The following is a 16,624-nucleotide window of genomic DNA, read 5'->3' on the forward strand; positions in this document are numbered from 1 at the left end:
TGTGGAAAAAGGTGCCTCACAGCTCCCTTTCAAATATATTCCCTGTCACCTAAAATTGATGCTCCCAACCCTGAGAAGAAGACAAGTATTTACCTTGGTTTGGGGTGGGGGGGGAAAAGTGAAACCGAAAAGTGTGCAGACACAGTGATGGAAGTAAAAACATGATGCGACGCTGGGGAAGCTCAGCAGGTCATACTGCTCACTTTATAGAGCAAAGATAAAGATACAGAACCAATGGTTCAGGCTTCCAGCCTTCATCACAGTAAGAACAAAATGTAGGCAGGTGCCTGAATTAAATGGTTGGGGGGGGGGAGGTGCAGGAGGGGGAGCACAGGCCAACAGGCAAGAGGTAATAGGTGGATAAGGGAGAGAGGGCACAAGAGAAAACAGGGGAGAAGGCAATAGCTCTAAGAATGGAGAGAGAAGGGGGTGGAGAGCTAGAGGAAAGGAGACAAGAGGGATAGGAAAAAGAGGAAGAACGGAGAGTTGTGCAGCAGAAACCGAAGAAGTCAATGTTAATGCCATCCGGATGGAGAGTGCCCAGATGGAATATTAGATGTTTCTCCTCCGATTTACAGGTTTACATCTGTGCCCCTAACGATTTTATAAATCTCTACGTTCACTCCTCAGACTACTACACTGAAAGGCAAAAAGCCCTAGCCTAAACAGCCTTTCCTACTAATGCAAGACCTCTAGCCTGGTCAACATTTTCACAAATCCTTTCCGCACCTTTTCCAACTTAATGATGTCCTTTCTACAACTGGGTGACCATAAATGAGTACAATATTCCCAGTGTGGGATCACCGATGTCTCTGGCAATTGTAACACAACGTCCCAGCTCTCATACTCAACGTTCCCCAATCTCAGCATTGGATTAACATGAGATTGGAATAACTGGGTGTTTGATGGTTAGCATGGACTCATTGAGCTGAAGGGCCCATTTCCAAAATCTAACTATGCATCACTGAAGGAGAAAAGAGGACAAGTGAACAAACAAAGTGGATTTTAAGAAGTCTCTCAACCTGGACAAGAGATCAATGATCAGCCATGAACTCACTGAACAAAGAAGTAGGTCCTTTGCCTACATCCATTCCCATTTTTGGTGCTGATCCTTCACTTGAAGGTTCTCCTTACCAGGAACATGGTTTATTCCACAGTCAATGACCACAGCTCCAGGCTTGATCCAATTGCCTTTCACCATTTCTGCTTTGCCAGCTCCAACTACCAGGATATCAGCTCGACCAACCTAAAGACAGAGCAGTACTGAGAATTATATCCGCACAAGACCTTGGGCACAAGTGGGGCTCTTTCTTCTGTGGAAATTGAATAGCTGATGCAAGAGGTAGAGGATTCAACAACAACAGCTTCCCTTTAACACAACAGTTTTGGGCTCCTCATTTAAGAAAGGATGTGATGATTTTGGAGAGGATTCAAAGGAAGTTCACTAGAATGATTCTGGGAATGAAAGCGTTTGACAGCTCTTGGTCTGTATTCGTTGGAATCTAGGAGAACGAAGAGAGATCTCATTGAAATATTTCAAATTTTGAAAGGCATGGACAGAGTAGATGTTAAAAGGTTGTTTCACATGGTGGGAGAGTCAAGGATAAGAGGGCCAACTTCAGGATTGAAGAGCATCCAATTAGAACAGAGATATGGGGGAATTTCTTCAGCCAGAGGGTGGTAAATCTGTGAAATTTGTTGTCATAGGCAGTTGTGGAGGCTAGGTCATTGGGTGTATTTAAGAGATGGATAGGTTCTTGATTAGCCAGGCATCAAAGGTAATGGGGAGAACGCCGGGCAGTGGGGCTGAGTGGGAAAATGGAGCAGCTCATGATTAAATGGCAAAGCAGACTCGATGGGCTGAATGGCCTATTTCTGCTCCTATACCTTGTGGTATTATGCTTTTATAATTATAAAACAAAATTGAACAGTGAGCTGTAGATGAATAGAAGCTTGTCAAAGAGGTAGGTTTGAAATGAGCAAAGAGTGGTATAAAGATCAAGAGCTTGGAGAAAAGTTTTCATGAATTGGAGTACAAAGCTGGAAGCCATAAAGTGAGAAAGTCAAGGGTAAATCCAGCTTGGATTCAGGATGAGCTTCACTCAAGCAAATGTGGAATTTAATGTCACATGTATTAATGGAGACAAAATACTGCCTTTCGTGGTAAAATGGACAAGCACAAGAGTGAGCAAGAAAGGAACAGAAGAATATGTTGTCAATGCGAGAAGTGGGATGGAGAGGAGGCCCACGATGAGCTAAAGTCTAGCAGAAACCATCCACTGGTTCAAGGACAGGAAGGCACGAGCCATCTGCTCTGTAGAGAAGGCAGATGGATATCAATTACAGAGATGGGAGTGAGTCCAGGAAGATTTGAAAACAAGAATGATGAATACTGGATAAGGAATTGTTGTAATGATGAAGAATCAACGTTTAACAGTGCAGGAGAAGAATACTTTAAATGCGAAATAGATCTGTACAGCAGGGGACACACAGAAAACAGCAGATGATGGAATCTGGAACAAGAAACAATCTGCTGAAGGAACTCAGCAGGTTGAGCTGTATCAGTGGGAGAGAAAGAATGGCCAACTTTTTAGCCTGGAACCCTTCATTAAAATTTATCTTTTAGATCCCAAAAGTAGTTCTACTTGGGGATTCAGGGTAGCTTGAGTTGGAATTAGGGGAGCTTTTCTCTTCACTCCTCTTTCAGAGATGGGGAGATATTTTCTACTTGAGGACAACCAGGCAAACACCCCCCCTCCCACACTCCACCTGCCCTTTGAATTTCCTTTTCCGTTTCCACCCATCACCCACCAGCTTCCTTTTGCTAAACTTTCCCCCCACCTCCCCCCTCAACGTTTCACCTGACCATCATTCCCCCACCTCAGCCAGTTTCACCCATCACAAACTGGCTCCTGTTCCACCTCTTCTCTGTCACCTCTTTACATTGGTCATTTTTTTTTCCACGATCAGTCCTGATGCAAAGGCACAACCTGAAACATGGACTATTCCTTCCACCCCTTACCGATGCTCCCTAACCCAGCAGGTTTTGCCAGCAGTTTGTTTTTTGCTCCAGATTCCAGTAGCTGTTGTCTCGTGTCTCCAGGTGAATCCAAAGAGCATTTTTTTCTCAATTCGGAACATGTACTAATCCTAGCAATATTCATGGAGATTGCAGTACCATAGACAACCTTCGGACCTAGGAGTCCCTTTCCCCAACATGATACTTTTAAAGAATACATTCATTTTTCAGAATCTGGTTGGCACTGGCCACATTGTGTATCTCGATCAGCACTCGAGAAGGCATGGGTGAGACGTTGCAGGAGGAGGGAGGGAGTTTCATGCTTCAGACCCAGTGACAATGAAGGGCTGATGACATGTCCAAACCAGGATGGAGTGTAGCAGGAGGGGAACAGGAAGGTACTGGTGCTCCCCTGCACGTTTCCCTAGATTTTCTTGGTGGTTGATGTCACAGGTTTGGGAGATGTTGTGGAAATGACCCAGACAAGTCACAGTCACCTTGCAGACACTGTACATGGAGGAGGGAATGAATGTTTAGGGTGGACAAAGAGATGCCAATCAAGTGGCAGTGAGCTATAAGGTTTGAGTTATTCTGGATGTTACACACATCCATGCTATCATGTTCATACCATAATATGCTGGTGTATAGGACGACCCTTAAAAATGTCACCTAAAAATTAGGGTCAACTTTTACTCGGTCTAAAATCCGAATCCTGACAGCAAAGTTTCAACACCACTGCCATCTTCCTGGTGGTTCTGATTCAATCTTGCACATGTCCTGTTAGTTATCAACAAAGTCTCAAAGCTCCCCCGCAGGGTCCATCTGTCCAGTCCATCTACCATCAGCTCTGTACAGGCTTTAAACAGCCTACTACAGGAGCCAACAGTTGTTTTTTTAAAAATATGCCAATAAAATTAAAACCGTTACAAGGTCATTTGATATTAAAATATTGTGATTGGCTTTTAACAGCATCCCCCGGTCAGCAGCAAGTACCAGACTGGAGGAGGGTCATCTTATACAAAAGGTATCGTTCATTTTAGGTGGAATTTTGGGGTCATCCTGTACACAAGTTGCCCTATACACGGGCACACATGGCAACCTTGTCTTGGGGAATAAGGAGGGAATCACCCATTATAGGATGTCTAGTTTCTGACCTGCTCTTGGAGCCACATTTGAGTTTCTGACTAAGTTAACCTCCTCGAGGACGTTGATGGTGAAGGAATCTCAGGGTCGTTTGAGATGTTGCGTATGTACTCTGACAATCTGGTAATCAAATCTGGACCCGGATACAGTAAGGCCATTGATGGCGAAGGGCTCATATTTTTGAGCTGACACTGAGCATAATGTGATCCCTGATTAAAATTGGTCAGTAGGCATCAAGGAGAAAATACTCCAGTGTTTGGAACCATATCTTGCACAAAGAAAGAAGCTGGTGGAAGTTGGAGAGCAGTTGTCCCAGGTCATCACCGCAGCAGCTCGAGGCACAATTAATGCTTGCCTCTCACCAGCCCACGCCAGAATGTAGCCTGGGTCTTGCTGTGTTTGGGTATGGACAGCTTAATTTTCTGAGGAGTCGAGAATGGAATCGTATATTATGCAATTATCGCTGTTTATCCCACTTCTAACCCTCCGATGGAAGGCAGGTCACTGGTGAAGCAGCTGGGCCCAGGACATAGAGCCCAGAGGGACGTGCTCTCCAACTACCACCACCTTCTTTGTGCAAGATGTGGTTCCAAACACTGGGGTATTTTCTCCTTGATGCCTACTGACCAATTTTAATCAAAGATCACATTATGTTCAGGATCAGCAGGAAGCCAGTTATTCTTGTCTGGGTGCCTCACTAGAGCACAACCTGTTTCCACAGGCATTTGCACCTGTGCTCTCTCCCATTCATCCAAGGACTAAGTTTTTATACACTATTCAAATGGTTCTCATGTGCCCTTACCTCGCCCTGGAGGTCTGCTGTTTTAGAGTGGCATGTGGTCACCGTGGCATTGTTACACACTAGCAGATCACGCATGGGAGCACCAACAATCTTGCTGCGTCCTATAACAACAGCCTGGGAGCCAGCCATCTTCACACCTGTAGCAATAGATCAAGAACATGCACTCAGAGCCAAAACAACAGCTGATCAAGACTGAAGGCCGGAGGCCATTTGGCCCTTTGCCCTGCTGCGCATATCTCTGATTTTTCCCCACAGATGTAAAAGTGAGGAGCTTTGATATTTGCCTAGATGAGTGCATCCTCAATAACTCTCAAGACACCTTCAGCATTGAGAAAACTGCCGTCTTAACCAGTATCCCATCAACCAGCTTCACCATTCATTCCTTCCTCAGTGCACTGTGGCTGTAGTGGGTACCATCTAAACTGGGTCTGCACCACCTTCCAGTTTCTCCTTTCCATGCTTAGAGCCACACAGCATGGAGCAGGCCATTCATCCCAATGTCCTCACCACCCAAGGTAGCATTCTGGGTTAGTCCCATTTGCCTATGTTGGGTCCATATCCTTCGAAACCTTTCCTGTCCATATATCTGTCCAAATGTCCTTTGAACGTTTGCAAGCACTCCCACTTCTGCACAAGCTTCCTCTGGCAACTAATTCCAGATAGCCGAGTGTCCTACTCCTGCATCCACTTTAATATTGGAGTAAGCTCCTACCAGTCTGTTTGATCAGCTCCAGGCAGCCTTTGGGAGTGCATGGGATGAAGCAGTCATTCAGATCTCCTCGAGCCAGCTTCCCTGCATTGATGCTTGTTAACCTGAGAGTTTGTGGACATGGTTTTAAAAAAAAAACAAATACTTAGAAAAAGCTTGCAAATCACCTACAGTGTCACACTCACAATCATCACTCAGTTTGATTCTTTTCATTCACTGGAGGAGAGTCATTCAAGGATGGCATTGCAATGGTTCAGTTACTCCACCTGCCATTCCTGAATTCTGATGCAGAGGAGTTCAAATCCCACTAAATGAAGTTAAATTCATGTGAACAGAATTACGGTATTTCAGGAAAAGAGCCACTCTTAGTAAAGGTAACCATGAAACTACCATATTGTCTTAAAAACCCATCTGGTTGATTGCTGCCTTTCACCGCTAACATGCTTATCTGGTCTAAATCTTTACCTGTAAAAATACATCAAAATGCTGGAGGAAATCTCAGCTTGCAGATAGTGCTGGCTGGGGGAGGAGTCCAGACCAACAAAAGGGGTTAATTGGATATAATATGGGGAGAGGTGAGAATTGATTTTGTCTGTGTGAAAGGAGGGAAAAAGGAGAGAAACAGAGCTGGTGGGGAGGTGGGGGGGGGGGGGGGGGGGTGGTTAGTTACCAAAAGCCAGAGAAGTTGACATTAATGCCATCCGGTTGAAGGGTGCCCAGACGGAAGATTTTTTTTAACATGGTACCAGGTCCTTTGGGCACATGAGCCTGTGCCGCCCAATTACACCCAATTAACGTACAACCTCCAATACATTTTGAATCGTGGGAGGAAACTGGAGCCCCTGGGGAAAACCCACATAGACACGGGGAGAACGTAAAAACTCCTATAGACAGCATGGAATTTGAAACTCAGTCCCAATCACTGGCACTGTTAACAGTGTTGTGCTAACAATTATACCAACCATTTCACCAACAGGGGTCATCTATTGCAAATGATGCTCCTGTTGTGTTCACCTCTACATCGGAGAGACTGGGTGCAGACAGGGTGATTGCTTTGTTGAGCACCTCTGCCCTGTCTACCTCAATAGCGTGGATCTCCCTGTGGCAACTCGTTTCAATTCCCCATCCCATTCACTTGCTGACATGTCCGTCCATGGTCTCATCCACTGCCAAACAAAGACTATCCGCAAATTGGAGGAACAGCACCTCATCTTCTGCCTGGGCTCCCTCCAATTGGTTGACATAAACATCGACTTCTCTGGATTTCATTCCCCCACCACCCCCCCCCCACACATTTCCTGTTGCCTTCCTCCAGCTCAATCTCTTTTTTTCCCTTTGTCTCCTTTCACACAGATAAAATCAATCTCACCTCTTATCATATCCAATTAACACCAATTCTTGGTCTGGACTCCTCCCCCAGCCAGCACTGTCTGTATTCTGAGATTTCCTGTTTTCTGCTTATTCCTTGAAGAAGGGCTCAGGCCCAAAGCGTCGGCAATATATCTTTATCTCCTATGGACGCTACCAGACTGGCTGATTTCTCCCCCCCCACCCAACCCCCCCCCCAGCATTTCTGTGTTTTTACTACAATCACAGCATCCGCATACTTTTGTGCTTCACTCTAAATCTTTACCTGGTCTGGTCTTTAAACTACCGATTAAAGACATGCTCTTTGTCTTGTAACATTATATCCTGCTCTTAACTTATTAGAACACTACCCCTGGCATTTTTGTTTTATTTTAGCACTACTGAAGCTCAAGTATGGTTTGACTGGTCTGGATAGCATGCAAAATGAAGCTTTTCACTGTATTTCAGTACACATGAGAATAAACAATTCAATTCAAAATTATGATCCCTTTTCCCTGTCATCTTGCTAATCTGAAATGTTAACTGTACATTTTGCTCCTCTTCTGACTATTTTTACCTGGTCTCGGTTTTCAATCAAGCAGCTTCTGGCTTCGTACCCAGCGAACGTTCAAATCACTGACCCCGACTGTCACTACTCGCCTCAGCAACGCACCTGGTCGTAATGAGGAAGGTGTGTACTCATTCTGATTACTGCTTACTAGTCACTACTGGGAAGCCGATGGACCGAGTACACCCCACATCAAGTTCTTACCCGTCAACATCCTTCTCAGGGGCAACTGCATTTGTTACTTTCTCAACGTCAATTGGATTAACAGAATCCAGAGGGAGCTGTACGATGAGTCCATGAACACTCGGGTCCTCATTAACATGAATGATGTTACTCAGCACCTGCAAAGGTTGAGAACTAGCCAATCAGGAAGACAACCCAAATCCAGCCAACATAGCTATGGGTTTCAAACACACTCTGAGCAGTGTCACTGATCTAGAGGATCCACAGACACCCGTTAATCTTACACCCAACAAGTTCACAAACATTGTTCAGAGATCACAAAATCCTATCTTAAACCTGCTACTCTCTCCCATTCTGTAATGCTTCCTGGCAAATGGGATCAGCTCTGGTAGGCACTTTGGGCCAAAGGAATTGTTTCTAAATTTAAACCTTTAATTTTATTTACAACACAGCAGAAGCTGATTCTGGCCATTTCAACCCTTGCAGTCCAATGACACCCAAATTAACCTTCAGCCCCCTACGTTTTGAAGGGTGGAGGAAACCGGAACACCCAAGAAAAATCCATGCAGATACAGGGAGAACCTACAAATTCCTTACAGACAGCACAGGATTAGAACTCAGATCAAGGGAACTGTAATAGCATTGCGCTAACCGCGTCGCTCTGCACTGTGCTGTATAACCATGACTGTAGCAATGCTTTAAAGATAATCAAGAGTAGATTGCCGTGACTGGGATGGGGTGACAAATATTAACAGCTGAATTAAAACTTTTATAGCTGCCAATTGCAATCAGAATATTTACCTAATTACCCTTTAAATTAAGGAACCAAGAAAGTGACCAAGAAACCCTCCAGCTTGGAACAAGAGCACAAAACAGGAGAGCAGGTTTGTATAACATTGGCTCTTTTCCACCAGGGTGCAGAAATTATTTCATGGACACTCAATTAGGAATGGTGAAAGCAGTTAGTGCTGCCACTCCTGGTTAGAACAGAGGACAAAACAGCACAGCAACAGTCTCTTTGGCCCACATGTCAGCGCCAAACGCATGTCCAAAATAAATTAAAAATTTGCTTCTTGCTTCTGATGCAAATCCCTCTATGCCCTGCATATTAATATGTCTATCTAAAAGCTTCTTTAAACAACTATTGTGGCATTTGATAGCCAAAAAGTGAGGGCAGAATGGAGATACCCTGGATTATCTTCCTGGTGGACCCACACTCAAAAATACAGATACAGTAAAATTCCCAGTATCCAGAATTCAAGCAACCACCAACCCCAAGCAACTGTCAAAAAAAAATGAGGGAATAAATAAAATTTAAAATAAGAATAATTTATTTTTAAAAGTTTAAAATTGTAAAACAACTCCTTGGTGAAGATGGGAATAAACATTCAGCCAGCGGAGTGCACCAGTCGTGCCTGCCCCCCACAGCTATTTGAATAAAGTTTGAATAAAATGGTGTCACCCAGGATGAAGAGATGGCTGATGCCACTCACTGCTGGGGCGACTCTCCCAAAGTGTCTTCCTATCCCTGACTACTAAGAGTCTTTATCTTTATTAGTATATTATTAAGTATATTAGTAAGGATTTATTAATTTAAAAAAAAATTTAGGCATGCAGCACGGTAACGGGCCCTTTCAGCCCACACGACCCAAATTACACTGAATTGACCTACAACCCCAAGTACATTTTGGATGTGGAAGGAAGACGGAGCCCCCGGGAAAAACCCATGCAGACACAGGGAGAACATACAAACTGCTTACAGAAAACGTGGGATTCAAACCCATGACCCCGATCGCTGGGGATGGAATTGTTGCACAAACCAGTATGCTAACTGAGTTGCCAAGTTTATCTGTAAACTTGGTGGGGGGGGGGGCAGCCCAGTTAGCCTGGCGATTAGCACACTGTAACAGTACCAACAACCAGGATTCAAATTTAAATTTTATAAGTTATAGGAATTTCCACTTTAAAGTTAACATTACATAATTAAGGACAACAAAACTTTTTCTCTCCCCAGATTAATTTACATTTAGCACTGACTTTTGTCTTTTAAACCGTTTATTCTTTTTTTTTTTTTTTTTTTTAAACCGTTTATTCTTAATGCAGGGGTATTAGTTAGGCAATGTAAGAGTGTGTCTCTGGCAAATGGAAAATTTTCATATACGCCATCCACAATCCCCATAGGTGCCGGATACCAGGATGGTGGGGGGGGGGGTGGTGGTTTACTGTACTTATTGTACATCAGGGAGTGGGCAGTGACCCTTGTTTGTGAAACTCCAAATGTCAGTGTTCTTCTGGGGAAGAGGGAAAGTATTTCAATGCAGTGGGGGTGGGGGAGGGAGAAATAATGAATGGAAAAGGGGGGGATGGGAGCAGAAATTGTACTCACCTCATCTTCCGTGACAGTTTTAGGCAGCTTCATATGACTGGCATTCATTCCAATCTGCAGGGAGATAGACATCAGCCATCAAGAACTGTAAAACTTTACTGATCCCAAATAACACACAATTGACTGAAAAGCAACCTGAGTAGAGCTTTTATTACCATCCTGATTCACACTCATTGTATTCAAGATCTCCATTAACCAGCACTCACACCCAACACTTAGAAACATAAAGTAGTAGAGGAGGGGAAAACACCAGAAATGCTTGATGTCTGCAATTGAGTCTCACAATATAATTCAGTGAAAACATGCAAAATGTTTCATACCTCAGCAGCTGCTTTGAGTTTCATACTGATGTAGAGGTTAGAATCATCCCTGTCTCCAACCTAGAGGGAATGAATGATGGAGAATGAGGGGAATAGTGAACATGAGAGCAAGTGAATGGAGGAACAGAAGGCAGAAGTGCAGATAGAGAGATGAGAAGGAGGGTGCACAGGAAGAAAGGAAAGTAAGGACGTAAGTGGTGGCAAGGAAGGCAGGCACAGGGAAAGTGGTGACAAAGAAAAATAAAGAGGTGCAAGGGGAACAAGGTCAGGACGTACTGAGGGGGGCAGGAACGAAGGCAGAGCAAGAGTGAGACAAAGAAGAATCAGAGAATAATCAAGCAACCAAGATAGAGAATATTTAATTAAAATCTGTAAACACATAAAACGTTAAAGAACTTATAATAACAGGATCATCATTAAAGTCCTGCTGCCAGGGCCTTTGGTTTATTTATCTGGAGACATGTTCTCACCAGCTGAGGAATTTAAATCCATGCAAATGAACAAACTGGAGCCACTCCCAATAAATGTGACCTGTACAGTAAGGACGGGTTACACTTAAATCCCAGGGGGACCAGAATCCTGGCAGAGGTATTTGCTAGGGCTACTCAGGATCCTTTAAACTAGAATGGTTGGGGGGAGGGAACAAAATAGTACAGAGCAGTAAGGAGAAGGTTAGAATGCAAACAATGAAAGTTTGTAGTAAGTATTTGAATATGGATGGGCAGGTGATAGAGAAGGGAAATGCTCTGGAAGAAGATGAAGGGCAATTGGCAGGAAAAGTAAATAATGTTGTTCTTAAAGATGAGGGAAAACAGGGATTAAAAAATGGGAAATCCCTGAAATTCATATATTTTAATGCCAGGAGTATTGTAAAAAAGGTGGATGAGCTGAAGGTGTGGATTGATACTTGGAAGTATGATGTGGTAGCGATTAGTGAGACATGGTTGCAGGAGGGATGTGATTGGCAACTGAATATCCCTGGGTTTCGTTGTTTTAGGTGTGATAGAGTCGGAGGGGCAAGAGGAGATGTGGTTGCATTGCTTGTCAGGGAAAATATTACAGCGGTGCCTAGGAAGGATAGATTAGAGGGCACATCCACGGAGGCTATTTGGGTGGAACTGAGGAGTAGGAAAGGAGAGGTTACACTTGTAGGGGTGTATTATAGACCTCCCGGAGGGGACCGAGACCTAGAGGAGCAAATCTGTAGGGAGATAGTAGATATTTGTGATAAGCACAGGGTTGTAATTATGGGAGATTTTAATTTTCCACATATAGATTGGGAAACACATTCTGTGAAATGAATGGATGGGTTAGAGTTTGTGAAATGTGTGCAAGATAGTTTTTTACAACAATATGTAGAGGTGCCGACCAGAGAAGGAGCAGTGTTAGATCTACTGTTGGCAAATGGGATGGGTCAAGTGACGGAGGTTAGTGTTGGCGAGCACTTCGGGTCCAGTGATCATAATGCCATCAGCTTCAATGTCATTATGGAAAGAGAGAAATCAGGGCCAAGGATTGAGGTTTTTGATTGGGGAAAAGCTAGATTTGAGGAGATGCGAAAGGACTTGCAGGGTGTGCATTGGGACAATTTGTTTTATGGGCAGGATGTAGTAGAGAGATGGAAGTCTTTTAAAGATCAGATATTGAGAGTGCAAAAGCTTTATGTTCCTGTTAGGTTAAAAGGAGGGGCAAAAGGTTTGAGAGAGCCGTGGTTTTCAAGGAATATTGGAAACTTGATTCGAAGAAAAAGGGAGGCGTACATTAGATATAAGAAGCATGGAGTTAAGGTGATGTTTGAAAGATACATTGAATGTAAGAGGAATCTTAAGAGAGGAATTAGGAAAGCTAAAAGAAGGTACGAGAAAACTATGGCAAGCAGGGTGAAAACTAATCCAAAAGAGTTCTACAAATATGTTAATGGTAAGAGGAAAGCTAGAGACAAAATTGGTCCCTTAGAAAATCAGAGCGGAAAACTGTGTGTGGAACCTAGAGAAATGGGGGAGATAATGAACAGTTTCTTTTCTTCGGTATTCACTAAGGAGAAGGATATTGGGAGATGTGGGATAAAAAAAGCAAATTGGGTAAATATGGGGAATATAGAGATTACAAAAGGTGTAGTTTTAACGCTTTTGAAGAATATAAAGGTGGATAAGTCTCCGGGACCAGACGGGATCTTCCCCAGGACATTGAGAGAAGTGAAGGAGGAAATAGCAGAGGCTCTGGCGGTAATTTTTCAAATGTCATTAGATATGGGGATAGTGCCAGAGGATTGGCGCATTGCGCATGTGGTTCCGTTATTTAAAAAGGGTTTTTAAAAGGGTTCAAGGAGGAAGCCTGGCAACTATCGGCCTGTTTGACATCTGTGGTAGGTAAATTAATGGTGAAAATTCTTAGAGATAGTACTTATAAACATCTGGATAGACAGGGTCTGATCAGGAGCACTCAACACGGATTTGTGAGCGGAAGGTCCTGTTTGACCAATCTGATTGAATTTTTTGAAGAGGTGACTAGGAATGTGGATGAGGGTAGCGCAGTGGATGTTGTCTATATGGACTTCAGTAAGGCCTTCAATAAGGTACCACATGGAAGGTTAGTTAGGAAGGTGCAGTCTTTAGGTATAAATTTTGAGATAGTCAAATGGATTGAACATTGGCTGAAAGGGAGAGGCCAGAGAGTGGTAGTGGATAATTGTCTGTCAGGTTGGAGGCCGGTGACCAGTGGTGTGCCTCAAGGATCTGTATTGGGCCCATTGTTGTTCGTTATATACATTAATGATCTAGATGATGGGGTGGTGAATTGGATTAGTAAATATGCAGACGATACTAAGATAGGTGGAATAGTGGATAATGAAGAAGGTTTTCAAGGATTGCAGAGGGATTTGGGCTGCTTAGAAAAGTGGGCTGAAAAATGGCAGATGGAATTTAATGCTGATAAGTGTGAGGTGCTTCATTTTGGTAAGAAGAATCAGAATAGGACATATGTGGTAAATGGGAGAGCATTGAGGAATACAGAAGAGCAGAAAGATTTAGGAGTGACGGTACATCGTTCCCTGAAGGTAGAAACTCACGTGAATAGGGTGGTGAAGAAGGCTTTTAGTATGCTGGCCTTTATCAATCATTGCATGGAATATAGGAGTTGGGAGGTGATGTTGAGATTGTATAAGACGTTGGTGCGGCCTAATTTGGAGTTCTGTGTGCAGTTCTGGTCGCCTAATTATAGGAAGGATATAAACAGAGTGGAGAGAGTGCAGAGAAGGTTTACCAGAATGTTGCCTGGGTTTAAGCATCTGGAGTATGGGGAGAGATTGGACAGATTGGGTCTTTATTCTTTGGAGCGTAGAAGGTTGAGAGGGGATTTGATAGAAGTATTTAAGATTATGAAAGGGATAGACAGAATGGATGTGGATAGACTATTTCCGTTAAGAGGAGGAAAGTTTAAAACAAGAGGACATGAGTTAAGAATTAAGGGGCAGAGGTTTAGAGGTAACATGAGGGGGAACTTCTTTACTCAGAGAGTGGTAGCCGTGTGGAATGATCTTCCGGGAGAAATAGTGGCGGCGGAGTCAATTGTATTATTTAAGAAAAGGTTGGACAGGTATATGGATGAGAAGAAGATGGAGGGTTATGGGCATTGTGCAGGGAGGTGGGATTAGAAAGGGGTATTTGGTTCGGTGCGGACTAGAAGGGCCTAATGGCCTGTTTCCGTGCTGTAATTGTTGTTATGTTAAAAGTGATCTTGGACCACCAATCAGGGCAGGAAATCCTGACGTAATCCAGACCCAGGTGAACAGGCAGATGTGATAATGACAGGTGCGCCTGGGTCTGGCTATTACCATTGATCAAAACACAAGGCAGAGGTGAGGCACTTTGAATCAATCCAAAATGGATGGGATCGAAGTTGTTTGGCCAGTTCTTTGTAACGTCTCTCATATCCCAAAAGTCAGGAGGCAGATAGCTAGCTGGAGTGGGAAGGGGAACAGGCAGAGAGAGCAGAGCACTCCTGTGGGTGTTCCCATCAACGGTAAGTATACCGCTTTGGATACTGTTGGTGGGGATGACCGACCAGGGATATGTTGCAGTGGTCACATCCCTGGCACTAAGACAGGACAACCCTGAGGGCTTATCTACAGAGGCCATATGGGTGAAGCTGAGGAACAGGAAGGGTGTGACCACACTGTAGGGGTTGTATTATAGACCACCCAATAATCAGAGATAATTGGAGGAGCAAATATGTAGAAAGATTGCAGACAGCTGCAAGAAACAGAAAGTTACGATAGGAGATTTTAACGTTCCACATATTGACTTGGACACCCATACTGTAAAAGGGCTGATGGCTTAGAGTTTGTTAAATGTGTTCAGGAAAGTTTTTTTTAAATCAATATATAGAGGTACCAACGAGAGAGGATGCAAGACTTGCCTATTAGGGAACCAGACAGGTCAGGTGACAGAAGTATGTCTAGGCGAACATTTTGGATCCAGTGACCATAATAGCATTAGTTTCAAGTTAATTATGGATAAGGATAGGTCTGGTCCTCAAGTTGAGATTCTATATCGGAAAAAAAACAATTTTATGAAAATGAGAAAGGATCTAGGAGGAGTGAATTGGGATAAGTTGTTTTCTGGCAAGGATGTGTTCAGTAAGTGGAAGGCCTTCAAAGTCAAAATCTTGAGAGTGCAGAGTTTGCACGTTCCTGTCAAGATTAAAGGCAAAGTTAACAGGCAGAGGGAACCTTGGTTTTCAAGGGATATTGGCAATCTGCTAAAGAGGAAGAGAGGGGTGTAGAGCAGGTCTAGGCAACATGGAGCAAATGAGGCTCTGGAAGAGTATAAAAAAATGTAAGAAAATACTTAAGGAAATCTGGAAGGCAAAAAGAAGACATTAGGTTGCTTTGGAAGATAACATGAAGGTAAACCCGAAGGGCTTCTACATGCATGTTAAGAGTACAAGGAAGTAAAGGACAAAATTGGTCCCCTAGAACCAATGAGCCTAATGAGTTGAGGGAGATCTTAAACAGTGTTTTAGCATCAATATTTACTCAGGAAACCGACATAGTGTATGAGGAAGGAAGGGAAACAAGCAGTAGTATCATGGAACATATAAAAGATTAAAGAGGAGGTGCTTGCTGCCTTACTGCATTGGAAAGGGTTGTGATAGCACTGGCCCCTACCAAGTCGGAGGATACACCAACTGCCAATCAAGGTTTGATTCCACCCATTAGTGCACACCTTGCCGTTGACTCTGTGTAAATTACCCAGCTGGACTGCTTGCAAAACTAATTTACATGTGGCTGTAAACTTGCATGAACTGGGGTCAGCATTTGTGGGTTCAAGAGATGAAGACGCAATCCTAGTGGAGTGCGAGGAGTTCTGAACTCTCGCAATTGAAGCTTGCTACATGAAACTGAACTAACCCTCGATGCGAATGCCGCAAAGCGCAACCGCAGTAAAATAGCATGTCTTCTGTGTCTGGATTCACTGCGGCAGACAACCTGTTGTTTGTCTTCGAGACACTTTAGTTCTTCACTCTATTACCAGACGTGATAGAACCAATGAATCTCCTCTGATGCCTGTTTATTGCAATGGTTGCATTGAATTAATGTTGATGCATGGCAATGAATACAAGATCACAAGTGGAGTAGGAGTCGGGCATGGCATCTGGCCATTTGAGTCTGCTTGGTCATTCAATAAGACCATGGCAGATTGGACTGTGGACTCAGCTCCAATACCCGCCTTTTCCCCAATAACTCTTAATTTCCTGAGAACCATAGAACATTCCAGCACAGAAAAAGCCCCTTCAGTTCTTCTAGTTTATACCAAAAAATTATTTGGTCCCAGTGACCTGCATCCAGAAAAAATATCCCTCCCATCCATGTACTTGTCCAAATTTTTCTTGTGTTAAAGTTGAGCCTGCATTCACCACTTCAGCTGGTAGCTCGTTCCACACTCCCACCACTCTCTGCGTGAAGTCATACCCAATGTTCCCCTTAAACCTTTCCCCTTTCATCCTTCAATGCAAAAATCTATCTGTTTTAAATAGATTAACTGCTTCCTTGGGCTGAGAATTCCACAGATTATAGTGAACATCCTTTCTAATGCATCACCCCATCTCATTGCTTCTCTGCAGTGATTTATTACTCAAAGATGTATG

The 16,624-nt window shown here is 43.5% G+C and overlaps 1 protein-coding gene across 6 annotated transcripts in view; it reads right to left on the minus strand.

Moving 5' to 3' along the window:
* The window catches only part of mthfd1b (methylenetetrahydrofolate dehydrogenase (NADP+ dependent) 1b), a 106,738-nt gene that overhangs the window by 77,486 nt on the left and 12,628 nt on the right, over nt 1-16,624 (minus strand). For 5 of the 6 annotated variants that reach the window (XM_069915781.1, XM_069915778.1, XM_069915780.1 and 2 more), the window contains 6 exons: nt 10,478-10,537; nt 10,158-10,211; nt 7,793-7,929; nt 5,677-5,777; nt 4,965-5,101; nt 1,135-1,246 (listed from right to left, as the gene is read on the minus strand). In XM_069915781.1, coding sequence (XP_069771882.1) covers nt 1,135-1,246; nt 4,965-5,101; nt 5,677-5,777; nt 7,793-7,929; nt 10,158-10,211; nt 10,478-10,501 — 565 coding nt within the window. In that variant the 5' untranslated portion in view covers nt 10,502-10,537. Of the gene's footprint in view, nt 1-1,134; nt 1,247-4,964; nt 5,102-5,676; nt 5,778-7,792; nt 7,930-10,157; nt 10,212-10,477; nt 10,538-16,624 lie in introns of those variants that run through there. The other variant, XM_069915782.1, reaches the window with a different exon arrangement.

The sequence above is a fragment of the Narcine bancroftii genome, chromosome 2, assembly GCF_036971445.1.
Source record: "Narcine bancroftii isolate sNarBan1 chromosome 2, sNarBan1.hap1, whole genome shotgun sequence".
NCBI classification, from domain to species: domain Eukaryota; kingdom Metazoa; phylum Chordata; class Chondrichthyes; order Torpediniformes; family Narcinidae; genus Narcine; species Narcine bancroftii.